The sequence below is a fragment of the Prionailurus bengalensis genome, chromosome B4 (genome assembly GCF_016509475.1).
Source record: "Prionailurus bengalensis isolate Pbe53 chromosome B4, Fcat_Pben_1.1_paternal_pri, whole genome shotgun sequence".
NCBI classification, from domain to species: Eukaryota; Metazoa; Chordata; class Mammalia; order Carnivora; family Felidae; genus Prionailurus; species Prionailurus bengalensis.
Genome location: NC_057358.1, coordinates 79,530,887 through 79,546,537, shown reverse-complemented (window position 1 = coordinate 79,546,537; position 15,651 = coordinate 79,530,887). Strand labels below are relative to the sequence as shown.

The 15,651-nt window shown below is 47.1% G+C and overlaps 1 protein-coding gene across 1 annotated transcript; it reads right to left on the bottom strand.

Moving 5' to 3' along the window:
• Positions 1–9,490: 9,490 nt before the first annotated feature.
• On the bottom strand, positions 9,491–15,581 carry AMHR2 (anti-Mullerian hormone receptor type 2). The gene is made up of 10 exons (XM_043564128.1): positions 14,842–15,581; positions 14,402–14,593; positions 14,058–14,135; positions 13,738–13,871; positions 13,393–13,623; positions 11,675–11,789; positions 11,358–11,530; positions 11,007–11,154; positions 10,699–10,835; positions 9,491–9,812 (listed from the first exon to the last, which is right to left on the bottom strand). Exons 1-10 carry the CDS (start codon positions 15,188–15,190, stop codon positions 9,603–9,605), a joined length of 1,767 nt encoding a protein of 588 aa, XP_043420063.1. The 5' UTR covers positions 15,191–15,581; the 3' UTR covers positions 9,491–9,602.
• Between the last annotated feature and the right edge of the window lie 70 nt (positions 15,582–15,651).

The following is a 15,651-nucleotide window of genomic DNA, read 5'->3' as shown; positions in this document are numbered from 1 at the left end:
CCAGGCTCTGAGCCATCAGTCCAGAGCCCGAAGTGGAGCTGGAACTCACGGACCGCGAGATCGTGACCTGAGCTACTGAGCCACCTAGGCGCCCCTGAAATATTTCTTAATGTTTTTAATTTATTTTTGAGAGAGAGCATGAGTGGGGGAGGGGCAGAGAGAGGGAAACAGGATCCAAAGTGGGCTCCATGCTGACAACAGGGAGCCTGATGTGGGGCTCGAACTCATAAATTATGGCATAATGACCTGAGCCACAGTCAGACACTCAACTGACTGAGCCACCCAGGTGCTCCAATACTTTTTATTTTTAAATAATTTTTAGATTCACAAGAGGTTGCAAAAAAACTACAATTCCCATGTACCTACCCTTCCCCAATGATAATATCTTACATAACCATGGCACATTTTGATACAACTTCCTAATCAGCTTTGTGCTAAATATTTGAGATGAATTGGAATATTTTCTATTTTTCCTTAAGCTCTAGGACAATTTATATCTGTATTATTTATTTCTTGGAAGATTCAGTTTGAAAGAAATTATTGTTGTTTCTATATGGCCATAATGCCTTTTAGAAGTTAAATATTTCATAGGGTTCCTGGGGGCTCAGTTGGCTAAGCATCGACTTCAGCTCAGGTCATGATCTCATGATCTCATGGTTCATGACTTCAAGCCCCGCCCTGAGCTCTCTGCTGTCAGTGCAAAGCTTGTTTTGGATCCTCTGTCCCCCTCTCTCCTCCCCTCTCCTGCTTTTGCTCTTTCTCTCTCAAAAATAAATTTAAAAAATTTTTAAAAGAAGTATTATTCATAATAGCCCCAAAATGGAAACAAATCCAATCAATGTCCATCAACAGATGAATAAAGTGTAGTATGTGTGTACAATGGTATATTATTCAGCCTTAAAAGGAAGGAAATTCTAACACATGCTAAAACATGGATAAACTTGAAGATATTATGCTAAGTGAAGTAAGCCAGGCATAAAAGGAGAAATACTGTATGATTCCATTTATATGAGGTACCTACAGTCATCAAATTCATAGACAGAAAGAAATTGTCAGGGACTGGAGAATGGAAAGTTATTATTTAGTGGGCACAGAGGTTCAGTTTGGAAAGGTGAAAAAGTGCTAGAGAAGAATAGTGGTCATAGTTGCACAACAAAGTAAATGTACTTAATGTCACTGAACTGTACCCTTAAAAATAGTGAAAAGAGTAAAAAAAAAAAAAAACAAGCTCATTCTGAATACTGTGTGAGGAAAGAACAAGATAGGGAGAGGTGGTTAAAATGGAATCAGGGAAGCACCTAGGTGATTCAGTTGGTTGGGCATCTGACTTTGGCTCAGGTCATGATCTCACCTTCTGTGTGTTCAAGCCCCATGTCAGGCTCTGGGCTGACAGCTCAGAGCCAAGAGCCTGCTTCAGGTTCTGTGTCTCCCTATCTCTCTGTCCCTCCCCCACTCATGCTCTGTCTCTCTAAAAAAAAAAAAAAAAAAAAAAAAAAAAAAATTATAAAAATATATATATATTTCTTAAAAAAAAAAAAGTAATAATAAAATACAGTGGAAACAGGGAGCCCAGTTAGGTTACTGTTGTCGTGTAGAGGAAGAATGGTGGTGGCTTGGATGGAAATTGTGAAGAATGGTCAGACTCTGGGTATTTTTTAAGGTAGAGCTTAGCAGATTTGGACTGGATGTGAAGTGTGAAAAAAAATAGAAAAATCAAGGATGAACCCAAGGACACTGAGCAACTGAAAAATAGTGGTGCCATTTACTGAAATGAAGAAGATGAGCAGAGGAGCAGATAGGAGTACAATTTTGTTGGACAAGTTAAGTTTAGGATGCCTACAAGATATCCAAGTGGAGATGTTGAGAAACCAGTTGGATTTGGCAATCTGGAATTCAGGGAGAGGTTTGGTCTGAAGAGAAAAAAATTGAGAGTTATCCAGGTATGAAAAGCCAAGGAGCTAGATGAGGTCACTAGAGGGCAAGTGTGGCCAGAGCAGAAAAGAGGGTCTAGCATTTGGCCTTCAGCATGACAATGTTTAGAAATTGGGAAGAGGGGCAAGCAAAAGATACAGAATGAATGGTGAATGAGGAAGGGAAAAATCAGAAGAGAGTATGAATGAAGCACTTAAGGAGGAAGCTATCAAATGTGTCAAATGTTGCTGATAAATTATGTAGGGCACCATCTAAGAATTGGCCATTGGATTTTGAAAGGATGGTGAACTTTTTTTTAACACTTTATTTTATGTTATTTTATGTTATTTTATGTTATTTTATTTTATTTTATTAGAGAGAGAGAGAGAGAGAGAGAGAGAGAGAGAGAGAGAGAGAGAGAAAGCCCAAGGAGGCTCCACGCTCAGTGCAGAGCCCAACACAGGGTTTGATCCCATGACCGTGAGATCATGACCTGAACCGAAATCAAGAGTCAGACGTTCAACCAACTGAGCCACCCAGGCACCCCAAGGATAATGAACTTTTTAAGAGTAGTTTTAATGATATGGTAGAGATGAAATTTTGCCTGAAACAAATTGAGGACAAAATGAGAAATGAGGAAGTAGGACAGCAAATAAAAGCAATTCTTCCAAGGAGTGTTGGTAAATAAGGAAGCAGAGAAGTGGAGCAGTAATCAGAAGAGGGTGGGAAGTCCAGGAAGGGCTTTGTTTTGTTGGGGGAGGGGGAAGCACAAATGGGAGAGGGGCAGAGAGAGGGGGTCAGAGGATCTGAGGCACGATCCACGGTGACAGGCTGACAGCAGTAACCCTGATGTGGGGCTTGAACCCACAAACTGTGAGATCATGACGAGAGCCAAAGTTGGATGCTCAACCGACTGAGCCACCCGGGAGCCCCTAGGAAGGGCTTTTTAAGATGGGAGAGCTTAAAGCATGTTTGTAAACTGATGGGAATAATCCAGTAGGGAGGAAAAATGACATTGCTGGAGAAAGAAGAGATCATTGAAAGAACAAAGTGACCAGAAAGAGTAAGGTTTCAGTCCATGGATGGAGGGACTGACCTTAGATAGGTCAGTTCACAGGGTACAGTTCAGTGGTTGAGAAAATGAGTTCTGGAGCCAGACTACTTACTTTGTGACTCTGGACAAGGCACTTAAAAAGAAACTTCCAGGAGCATCTCGGTGGTTCAGTTGGTTAAGCGTCCAACTCTTTTTTTTTTTTTTTAATTAAAGTTTATTTATTTATTTTGAGAGAGAGGGAGGGAGGGAGGGAGGGGCAGAGAGAGGGAGACAGAATCCCAAGCAGGCTCCACACTGTCAGCGAAGAGACAGGGGCTCAGGCCCGGGAACTGTAAGATCATGATCTGAGCCGAAATCAAGAGTCGGACACTTAACCAACTGAGTCACCCAGGTGCCCTCCCCCCCACACCCGTCCAATTCTGAATGTAACTCAGGTCATGATCTCAAGTTTCATGAGATCAAGTCCCGTGTCGGGCTCTGCATTGACAGTGCAGAGCCTGCTTGGAATTCTCTCTCTCTCCCTCCTCTCTGCCCCTTCCTTCCCCACTCTCTCTCTCTGAAAATAAATAAATAAATAAAAATTGGGCATCCACTTTCGAATGTCCCTTCTCTATAAAGAGAGTTTCCTACTATTCTTCCTTTCTAATCTTATATTCTAATAAACTTTGCCTGCTGCTCAAAAAATAAAAAAAATAAAAAATAAAGAAACCTCCAGGCCTCAGCTTTCCCGTCTATAAGACAAAGGATCATAATAATACTTAATTTATAGTGAGGTTTAGTAGTTTAAAAAAAATTGTTTTTAAACATTTATTCAGTTTTGAGAGACAGAAAGAGACAGAGCTCTTTCTGGAGAGCTGGGAGGGACAGAGAGAGAGGGAGACACAGAATCCAAAGCAGGCTCCAGGTTCTGAGCTGTCAGCACAGAGCCTGATGCATATAGAGAAGTTTAGATGACTTAATACACATGAAAGATTTAGAACACCACTGGACATACAGTAAGTCCTATATATGTATTGGCTGTTAGTATTGTAATAGGAGGGAAATCAGAGTCTACAGGGCCAAATGCAAATGCATTGGTAGATGGAATGGTGGGAAGATGTAAACATCCTTTGCTGGTTACTGTCCTTTTCTTTCTTTTTCTTTTTTTTTTTCTTTTCTTTTTTCTTTTTTTTTTTTTTTTGTTTCTTCACGTAAGTAAAAAGCAAGCTTGTCAGTTGACAGGGAGGTAGGAGGAAAAGGTTAGAAATAGTCATCTCGGAAAGTGGGCAAATGAATTGACTAGGGAACTGTAATAGGGTTGCTGGGCAGCTTGAAGGGCCCACTTGAGGTCTGGGAGCCAAGTATATAAAGTGAGACCATTCAGCACAGGTGGTGGTTTCCTGCCGGAAAACTCCAGTGCTTAGGTACAGCTGTGGAATAGAACTGGATTTAACTTGGACTAGGGTTTGCCTAGAAAATACAAGTAAGGGGAAAGGGAAAAGAGGGCAAGGCAATTAAGTGTGCTTGCATGGTCGTGATTATGATGGTAGATGATGGAAAATAAGTTGAAGAAGGAAGGAAAGACACAAGGATGTGATGGACAGTGACAAAGTGGCAGGTCAATGGATTGTATGTCTCAGTAGAGGCTCTCTAGAGTGAGCTGAATAGGGAGAAGGTGGTATCCAGAAAGTGGAATGCTTGAAACAGTTCTTGGTGGAGGAAAATCTCCTTGGAAGGAAAAGGTCAAAGAAGAAAGGATTAAATAGATTTATCTGCTAGTGATGTATAGAATGTATATAGAATGATGATAAAAGTAGTGATGTATAGAATGTATATAGAATGATGATAAAAGTAGTGATAAAAAGAGACTTTGAGCCAGTTGCTGAAATGTTCAACAAATACAGAGGAGTGACCAGGAGGTCTGTAAATGATCACAACAGGTGAAGTAGCAAGTGGTGTGGTCTGATGGCATGTATTTCACTTTTTTAAATCAATTTTTTAATGTTTATTTTTTATATTAGAGAGAGAGACACAGAGCATGAGCAGCGGAGGGTCAGAGAGACAGAGACAGAATCTGAAGCAGGCTCCAGGCTCTGAGCTGTGAGCTGACAGCACAGAGCCTGGGACGGGTCTCAAACTCATGAGCAGTGACATCATGACCTGAGCTGAAGTTGGGTGCTTAACCACCTGAGCCACCCAGCTGCCCCTGATGGCATGTATTTCAGAGATGCTTGGGTTTTTGGAGGAGAAAGATGGATAAATGATCTGGAGGCAACCACAGACAGAAAGGAAAATATCTACCGTCCTCCAGAGTATGCAAAAGGAAAAAAGCTACCACTCTGGGAAAAGCAAGGTTCATTTTCATGGGTGGGAGAAAGTGAAAAGGACATTCAGAGAAGAGGTTGAAGATATAGAAGATTTTGTAGATATTTCCCTAGACCCGAGGTAGGCACTATAGAAATGCCAAGCAGCATGAGACGCCTTTCACTTGCTTTCTAAGAACTTCAGGTAGGCCTATGGCAGGTAGACGAAGGCATAAAACTTTATCCCAGAACCCAATATGTGTTACTCTATAGGCTCTTTATATTTTTCCTACTAGGTCTGTTGGTCAAAAAGCATTTATTGAAAAGAAATTTAGCACATCAAAAGTGAACGACACCCTCCTTGCACAGATGAGGAAAAACAAGCTCGGAAAGCAGAAATGGTTTAGTGCAGGCTTCACCCTTGTTAGTAACAAATTCAGGTCAGGAATTCTATCCAGTCAGGACTCTATCCAGTCCCCCAGGCTGTATGCAGAGTCCTGAACTGAGTGCTATAAAGGAACCGGAAGGAGTATAAACTATGTTCCTCCACACCCTCTATGCTCTCAGTTACAGTCTAGGTGAGAATGTGATGCTCACATATGAAATAATTTCAGCAAACAACATAACAATAGGCACAAAATATGCTACAAGTTGTGTTCCTAAGTACCAAAGGGAGACAATGTAAAGTCACATGCAGCTTTTCAAGGAATGTTTCCTGATGATAATTTGTTTACGTGCTTTCAATAAATTCTATAAGTAATTCATGAGAATTAAAGAAAATTTGGAAAACAGAAAAGCAGAAAGAAAAAGAAAATTGTTTTTGAGGTCCCATTACCCAAACAGAATCGCTACTATTTTTTTTTAAATTTTTTTTTAACGTTTATTTATTTTTGAGACAGAGAGAGACAGAGCATGAACGGGGGAGGGGCAGAGAGAGAGGGAGACACAGAATGGGAAACAGGCTCCAGGCTCTGAGCCATCAGCCCAGAGCCCGACGCGGGGCTCGAACTCACGGACCGCGAGATCGTGACCTGAGCTGAAGTCGGACGCTTAACCGACTGAGCCACCCAGGCGCCCCCAGAATTGCTACTATTAATACTTTGGCATATTTCCTTTTTTTCTGGCATGAACTTTTTAAGTAAACACTTAATTTTAATAGAACATGCAAATAGTTCAAAATCCAAGAGGTAAAAAAAAAAAAAGTTGGATAGTGACAAATCCGTCTTCTTCTCACCGACCACTGCCCCTGTCTTCAGCCACATAGCTTCCTTCCCATGAGCCCATCTCTGTTCAGAGATTTATGTTTTCAACTCTCTAAAAAGTGTACTTATAAAGTATGGAGTTTAGTTAATAATCACGTAATCACGAGGCTATATTGGATCATTAAGGTAACAAATATATCATACTAATGTAAGATGTTAATAATAGGGGGAACTGGGTGTGAGGAATACAATTATTCCCTCAAAATTGCATCTCCATGACATAATACGCATCTCTGTGAGCATGGGGTCACTAATCAGCAGTATCGTACGAGGTAAACACTGGGTTTGGCGAAGTAATCTTCACAAGTGGGACTCTAATATTTTATCACAGAAGTAGGGAATCATAGGATTGTAAATGACTTAGAGAATAATGCACTCCCCTTGCTGAGAAAATTAAACAAATAAACATTTCTAAGAGTTCACAGTTAGGAGAGCCAAGATTATCATCTTAAGTTTTCTGGGTTTTATGTTAGTGATCCCTTCAATACAACATATTACAACACACCTACTCAAAAATACCGCAAGTGTGCATTGTCATGCTTACAACAACCCTGCCATTGTTCTTTGTATTTGTGGCCGCTCTGAGTTTTGGAGATGGTCATACTTTTGTTTAATAAGCTTTCTTTTGCAGGGAGCAGTTTTAGATTTACAGAACGATTGAGAAGGCAATCAGAGTTTTCATATCCCCCACCCCCAGCCCCCTATTATTAACACCTTATATTATTATGGTATGTTTGTTACCTTAATGTAATGATCCAGTACAAATTCATGATTACTAACTAAACTCCATACTTTATCCAGATGTATTTAGTTCTCACCTGGTGTCCTTTTCCTATTCTGGAATCTTACCCAGGATATCACATTTTATTTAGTCGTCATGTCCCCTTAGGCTCCTCTTCGTTGTGACAGTTTCTTAGGCTTTCTTTTGTTTGTTTGTTTGTTTTGTTTGTTTGTTTGTTTTTGGTTCTAGTTTTCATTTAAGATTTTTAAAAGTTTATTTATTTATTTTGAGAGAGAGGGAGAGAGAGAGAACGAGAAGTGTAGAGAGAGGGGGAGATAATCCAAAGCAGGCTCTGTACTCTCAGCACAGAGCCTGACAGGGGGCTTGATTCCATGAATCTCGAGATCACAACCTGAGCCAAAACCAAGTCAGTCAAGCCTGCTTAAGATTCTCTGTCTCCTTCTGCTCCTCTCCCTTGTTTGTTCTCTCTAAAAAAAAAAAAAAAAAAATTTAAAGAGTATGTGACTCTTCATCTCAGGATCATAAGTTTGAGCCCCACATTGTGTGTAGAGATTACTAAAAAAAGAGAGAGAGAGATGGAGAGAGAAACGGGGTGCTCTTGAGAGCCAGGGAAGAGGGTAGGGCAGCCCAGCTGGTGAGGGGGAAGCGGGATCTTGGATTTTGATGTGTTTGGTTTCAGGTGGTGGCTGCCTGTTCACATGATGATGTCTTGCAGAGAATTAGAATTCTGAAGGAAAGTGAAGTCTCAGGGCTTGAGAGTGGACAGGCTCTGCACAGGCTAAATCCTGGAACTCTAGAACAACCAAGCTAGAAAGGGACGAGAGATCATCTCAATGTTCAGTCACAACTGTTCCCATTTATAGAGTGTCCACTGAGGTCAGGTGCTGCACAGGACCTGTCACCTCTTCTTTTTTACCCTGAATCAACTCTGCAATCAGGGTGGGCATTTTTATCCATACTTTACACATGATAAAACAGATTCTAGGGTTAAGTAACTTGCTCAAAGACATAGGGCTCAGTCACTGAGCAGAAATCAATCCTGTTGTAGTGAAGTCAGAGCCGTCCCAATCGTCTACTGGAGTTAGACCAGAAGGCCTCCAACCCCCTGATTTGGCAAGTGAGAAACTTGAGGCCTAGAAAGAGAAAATAACTTGCCCAAGTGCACTCAGGTAGTTAGAAACTAAACTAGGGGGGCTCCTGGCTGCCTTAGTTGAAGGAGCATGCAACTCTTGATCTTGAGGTCATGAGTTCCAGCCCCACACTGAGTATAGAGCTTACTTAAATAAAGTTTAAAAAAAAAAAAAAAAAAGAAGATCCGGTCATGATCTCATGGTTCATGCATTTGAGCCCCACATCAGGCTCTGTGCTGGCAGCTCAGAGCCTGGAGCCTGCTTCGGATTCTGTGTCTCCCTCTCTCTCTGTCCCTCCCCTGCTCGCACTCTCTCTCTCTCTCTCAGGAAATGAATAAACATTAAAAAAATTTAAAAAATTAAAAAAATGAACTAGTGCTATAAACCAGGCACCCATTGTAACACGTCCCTGAAGGGCACCCTGTGTGATTGGGGTCTGGGGTGGGAAAGAAAAGCCACTAGAAATCACACACACACACACACACACACACACACACACACAAGAAATAAAGGAAGAACTTCTCAGCAGAGCTCACAAGGCCTTGCCTACAATCTCCACATAACCTCCCCTCTCTCTCTCCACAACACACCCTGCGCTTTTGCTCCCGAGGTTCCTTGTGGTTTCTTACTGCACCACATGACACGACACCTACTGCCCTCACCACTCCTGGAAAACCACTCATTCAAAACCCAAGCTTCCCGTGCCCTGTGAGGTCTTCCCACTCAAGCCTCAGGAGAGGACACCCCCAGGACCCTGTGCAGGCCCCACAAAGTGAGCTGTGCCTCTCTGAGCACCTTCAGAGCAGAGATTTGATTTCATCACATCCACCCCTTTTTCCCCAGTGCTCTGCCATGCGATCCCACCAAATAAAGGGTTGGGGAAGAGAAAGAAAAGACAACAGACAGGAGGAGCCCCAGGATCACATGAAGGAAGGCCCCAGGACATGGAGATAATGCTGACTTCGTCTCCTTCCTGTGCACACCCACCCTAGTCACTCATCGGGACTGCAGTGTACTAGATGGCCACAGAAGGATCCAAGCATTCCGCAAGTAGGAAAGGCAGTGGTGAGGCAGAGCAGACAGGCATCTGATCACCATATTTATGTTTGCATGTACATAGGTTATACATAAACTGCATATTTACAGGTGAGAGATGGTACAGGAGGACTCCTGGCACCAGGGCCTTGCTGAATGCTGAAGCAGCAGACATTCAGTGGAGGCCTACAAGGGGGAATGGCAGTGGGGAGGAGGTGAGAGGCAGTCTTCTGGGCAGAGAGGTGGGCAGTCGTGGGTGCAGCTCTCTGGGAAGGGGCGGGCCTCCTGAGGATGGGCCAGGGCAGCCAGGCGCTGCTGTACACACTCAGCTGTCAGCCGTGCTTCTGGGTCTGCGTCCCAACAGTCCTCTAGCAGCTCTCTCAGGCCACCAGGGTCCTGGCAAGAAGGACCGGGAGGCAAGTTTAATCCCGGGATCCTGAGTGGCCCCCTGACCAGCCCCAGAGTTGAAAGGTGCCCACCGCTACCCTGTTCTCAACACTCCTCTTCTGACCCTCCCTGGAGCCTCCCTCCCCCGGCCCCAAATGAGACCCAGCCCTCAGCATCTTGCTTCCTATGAGACAAGTTCTTTGGGTGCTTTCCAGAGGGACCACCTTTTCCTCTGAGAAGCTAATTCAGGTTAATGACTTAACACACTGATGGGAAATTACTCTCCTTCCTTTCAGGCAACCAGGGTCTTAGGCAAACACTGCTTAACCCAACAGATACTTGTGCAGTGGAAATTTCAGACCAGGTAGCAGGGAAAGGGGCTTCCTGTTAGGAAACTATTTATACAGACCCTGCAATTTCACCATTTGGCCACTATTTTAACCCTTTATACCCAGGGCTGGCTTTTATTGGGTCATGGTAGAAACCCAGATGTGTAGGACAGGGCGAGGAATTTTTGGATGGAGTGTTGGGCTCCTGGGTACCAGGAGTGGAGCCATTTTGGGAGCAGAGCTCAGGGCAGAAGCAAGGCCAAGGTAGGCTTCCTGGAGGAGGGGACTGGGACACAGGGCTTACGGATGGTGGAGACAAGAGAGACAGACCAAGCAAGTCTGAGCAAGAGGAAGGTGTCTGTCTCAGGAATGGCTGTGTGAGACTTATGGTAGAAGAGGATGAGCTGAGGTACAGGGCAAGTTTGCTCAGCTCCAGCTGAACATGAGCCAGGAGTGGTGGCAGTTGAGAGGAGACAGGAGCAGATGGGCTGGTCCTGGTAGTCAAGTCCTTGAAGCCCAGACCCACACCCTCCAGGTCCCCAGCCCACCAGCAGGTGGCCTCTTACTGTGGTGAAGCAGTGCCAGGTGGATGGGATGTAGGGGCGCCTTCTCTCCTCCACGGCCAAGGTCCACAGCTCACAGGTGGTAGGGGTGCTGCCCAGTTCTGCCTCATAGGCCAGTTGGAAGGGTGGTGGTCTGCTGTCTGGGGAAAGGCACAGGGGGCTAGGTGTCAGCTAGCCCTAGGGTGTCTCCTTGTGGAAAGGCCGAGAGGGAGAAGGGCAGAGCTTCCTGCGTCAGGAGGCAAGTGGATCTAGAATGGGCAAGTGAGACATGGAGAGGAGGGGAGAGGGGGCACCGTCACACTCATCCTTACCAGGCCACAAATCTGGGCAGCGGCTCAAGATCTCCCATAGGAGCAGAGCCAGAGAGTAAACATCGGCTTGCCGGAGGGCTGTGCCCCAGTCTTGTAGGTCCAGAGTCTTGTCCAAGAGCTCTGGTGCCATGTACCTCTGGGTGCCAGCCTAGAGGGAAAGGCATGGAGGGCCAAGAATCATCTCACTGGCAAGCCTCGCTGCAACACTGGTACGCACGACATCCCCCCAACTAGACTCAGCAATGTCCCAAACTCTACAGGTACTGCCGCATTGCTGCCACAGCAAAGGCCACATCTTCATCAGGAACACTGCCATCATCTCTGGGCCTCACCCTTATCCAGAGTACTCACCTCCATGATGGCAGCTGGGCCTCGGGGTTGAGTTGGGGCCCAGGTGGGAGGCTGGGTGAGGCCAGGGAGCACCAAGGCAAGGCCCAGGTCTCCAATGGCACACGACCCATCCTCCCGAATGAGCACATTCTGGCTGCTCAGATCTCGGTGGGCGATACCTGGTTTGTATTGGCCTGTGGTAGAAGCCAAGGTTGAAGGGGTATGGATCTTCTTCCTTTCTCTTGACCCTAGTTCTTCCCATCTCTAGCTAAGGGAGAATCAGAAACATAGTAGTGTGGCTCCTGATTCCCATGGCTTCCTACTCCCAGCTCACCCACCATCCTGCCAGCGCTCCTCATGGAGAAATGCCAGGCCCCGCGCCAGGGACAGCGCCATCCGCATGGAACTTCTCCAGTCACTGGTGTGCTGGGTCAAGTAGTGGCACAGGGAGCCCTAGGGAGTAGCAGAGAGAAGAGGAAGACACATGATAAGCTGGAGGTGGCTGATCTACCCCAGGGAGCAGAGATCAATTGACAGACATCCCCCTGCCTCCCCCAGCAGACTGACACACTGATCCATCCAGGCTGAGACAAGAGGCGGTGGAGGAGTGAGAATGTGCATCAGTCAGATTGACTGGAAAAAGAGTAACCCTACTTCAAATGTCTGAGCTCTTACGATGTGCCAGCCCTCCCGTAATCCTCACAACAACCCTAGGAGGTGTGTGCTCCTGTGATTCACGTTTCACCAATGAGGAGCTTGAAAGAGAGCTAGGTAAACTTGCTGGAAGTCACCTGGTGAGAGACAACCAGAGCTTGAACCCAAGCAGTCTCACTCTAGCGTCGCTCACTAGTAACCACCTTCTACTGCCTGGGGACTTGAAACAAAAACAGAAACAGAAGAGGCAAGGCAAACTAGGTACTGGTACCTTTTGTGAACCTCCTGGCCTGAAGTGTCAGGCCTGTATAGGATAGCCAGCCGATGGGGACAGCTGTTGGGCAGAAGAGCAGCAGGTGGGGGGCAGGTGGAAATTGGGAGGCAAAGGAGTCACAGCATCCCTCATTCAACAAACATTACCAAGTGCCATCAGTGTGCCAGGGAAGTCAAACAAACAAACAAACAAACAAAACCAAGAAAGCAGAGATTTTTGAGCTGGGAATTAAGGCACAAAGAGGGGACTTCCCAGAATTCAAGATGTCAGAGATCGAGGACTGCAGGTGCTAATAAAGTCCCAAGTCCTTAGCAGGCCCACAGGGCCAGGCTGGGTCTGATCCTTGCCTGCCTCTTCCTCTTCCTCTTTCCCGTCCGTGACCCTCCCCTCGAGTCACATCTCTTATTCTTCTCTCACAGTACCCCCTCTCTCAGCACTTAACGCGCTTGACAAAACTCAGTTTTGTGTTTACCTGACCCACTCTGTCTCCCCCACTACTCTATAAAATCTACAAAGGCAGGGGCACCTGGGTGGCTCAGTCAGTTAAGCCCCTGACTCTTGAATTCAGCTCAGGCCATGGTCTCATGGTTCATGAGTTCGAGCCCCACATTGGTTCCGGGCTGATGGTACCAGAGGCTGCTTGGGATTCTCACTCTCTCCCTCTCTTTCTGTTCCTCCCCTGCTCATGCTCTCTCTTTCTCTCAATATAAATAAATACACATTTAAACAGCTTAAAACATAATAAAATAAAATAAAGTCTACAAAGGCAGGGACTAAGATGTCTTTCTTAGCACAGGAGGTGTGACATATAGTTCATACACATTTGTTGAATGAATATATAAAGGAGTTTGGCGGGCCATGCCTTGAGATATTTCTTTACCAATGGTTTTCTTTAAGGATGGGAATATGATCGTTTTGAAATCTCCTCTTCTTTGTATTTTATGAGTTAAAAACATTAGCAAGTATTGCTTGTGTAATAAAAAACCAAGAAAAAACCAAAAAAACATTTTTAATGTGGAGAAGAAGAAGTCTGAAGAAGAATAAGCACGAGCAGGGCCCCGCTGCCATCCAGCCATGCACCCACATACACACACATGCAAACACATAGAGATGTCCCTCGATCCTCACCTTTGGGTGCAGCTCCAGTACCAGCAGGGGCCCACAGGGCAAGGGCCCAGGGCCCCCTCTGCTGGCGGTGATAAAGCGGACAATGTGGTCGTGCTGTAGGCTTGGCAGTTCGTATAGTGCTCTCTCAGCTTGGAACTGGGCCACGGCCCTCAGGGAGAAGGCCTTGATGGCTACCAGCTTGCCTTGCAGCTGCCCAGCCCACACCACTGTGTGACCTCCTTCCCAGATTACCTGGTGGGGACACAGTGCCGGGGGTGGGTCTCAGCTAGCGTCAGGGCCAGGCTTCCTCCCCAGACCACCTTCTGGGGGTGACTGGAGGACCCTCCCCCACCCCTCCCCGGGCACCTGGGAGAAACACAGCTCGGGCAGCTCAGGCAGCTCGGGCAGCTCAGCACTCCAGTCCCTGCCTGAGCCTGGCTCTGGCTCTGGCTCTGGCTCTGGGCCACCTTGGACTCTGCAGGCCTTTCGCTGTAGCAGGGCTGGGGCAGAAAAAAGCCCTTGTGTCAGGGTGCACAGTCATGGAGACTGGGAAGGGGGTTTTGTGGGAGGTAATGGGCTCAGGGTGTAGAGATCTCAGAACCATGGGGTCAGGGGAACATGGAGAGGGGTCAGAGCTTTGGGGCAGTGACTTGGGGTCACAAGGGAGGAATGGGGTAGATTAGTACCCAAGATGATGCTGCCCAGCAGCAGCAGGAGGAGGAGGAATAGCCCCAGCAGCACCAGCACCATCCAGATGGACTCGCCTGGACATTAAGGCAAGAATGCAGCCTAGATGAGCCCTGTCCCAAATCTGCTCTGTTCCTCTCACCCTCCGCAGAGAACTTGCTTCTGGATCCACCCCCACCTTGGTCACAAGCCCCTTATCTCCCAGTCACCAGGGCAACCAACTTCTCAAGGCCAGGAGGAGGAAAACTTAGGATGGGGGTAGGGTGAGAACTGGCCCTGGTTCTACCTCTCATCCTAACCTGGGCCCCAGCCCCCACCAGGCCGCAGCACCCTGAGGGGCTACCTGGGACAGCTTGGGGACCTTGGGAGCCAGGAATCCCAGGGCTCCCTGGAGGAGGCAGATGGCTGTAATTGGCATTGCAGAAGTCAGTGCCACAGGAGCAGGTGAAGAGAGTGGACCTGGGGCCAGGGTGGGCTCGGGGGCTCAGCTCACAGTGGGGGGCCTCACAGTCTGGCTCATCACTGTCTCGGCATCCTGATGGGGTGGAATTACAAGAGGGGAGAAAGGGAGAAAGAGAGGGGGGGGGCGAGCGAGCATAATGGAGTCTAGGAACAGAGAGGGTAACCCCGTCCTCTATCAAAGACATCCCCTCCATCTCATATGGGCTTTTCTTTCCCTCCACACATTCCATTTCTTCTTCTCTCCCACTGCTATAACCCCCCACCCCAGGATGTACCTGTCTCCCACCATAGCTATCACCTGCTATATACTTTGCCATTCACCTTGCATCTCCACCTGTGCCTGGTGTTGGGTCAGGTTCCAGATCCCAAAACAGCAGCGGCTGTAGAGGCAGCGGATAACCCTGGGGGGCCCTGGTCCTGCATCTAGCAGCTTCCCCAGTGTCTTTGTGCTTCCCCGCACTCCAGGGGCCTCAAAGAACACACAGGTCCGCCTGCTTGGGGGTGCTGTGGCCCAGGATGGGGAGAGGGGAGGGTTCAAGATGGGAGTGAACGCAGGGGCAAAAGCAGCAGCCAAAAGGAGGGACAGAACATGTTTCATATCCCAGGGCCAGCATGGTAAAGCCACAGGAGGAAACAGGGTCAGCAGAGGCCTGGAACCTGACCCCACCATGGGGACACATGGCTGTACCTTTTGCCCTCACTCACCCACCCCACTGATTCTTCCAAAGGGATGGCTGCTGCTTCAAGTCCCGCTTTCCCTCAATGGGTGAGTGGAAAGGCCCTGCCCCACCCTGTAGACACTTACCTTGCACAGCTATGGGGAGGAGTACCCAAAGGCCCAGAGTCCCCAGCATCATGCTGGAGGAGGCAAGCAGCATGGAGAGGGGAGCATGAACCAGCACAGCTGCCCCCGGCAAGAGCTTCGTTCAGATACAGGACGCTGTGGGTCTTCTGATCCCTCAGTCCCCAACTCCGCCCCCCTCCCTCTTTCCAGTTGCTGCGGGGGAGATGGCTGCTGTGGGGGAGAGGATGGGTGTAGGGAAAAGCAGGGAGAGGGAGGAGCAGAGAAGCAATCACATATCCTCTTCTCTGCAGCCGCCTCTTTTCTCTGCAAAGTGGGAGGAGGGGGTC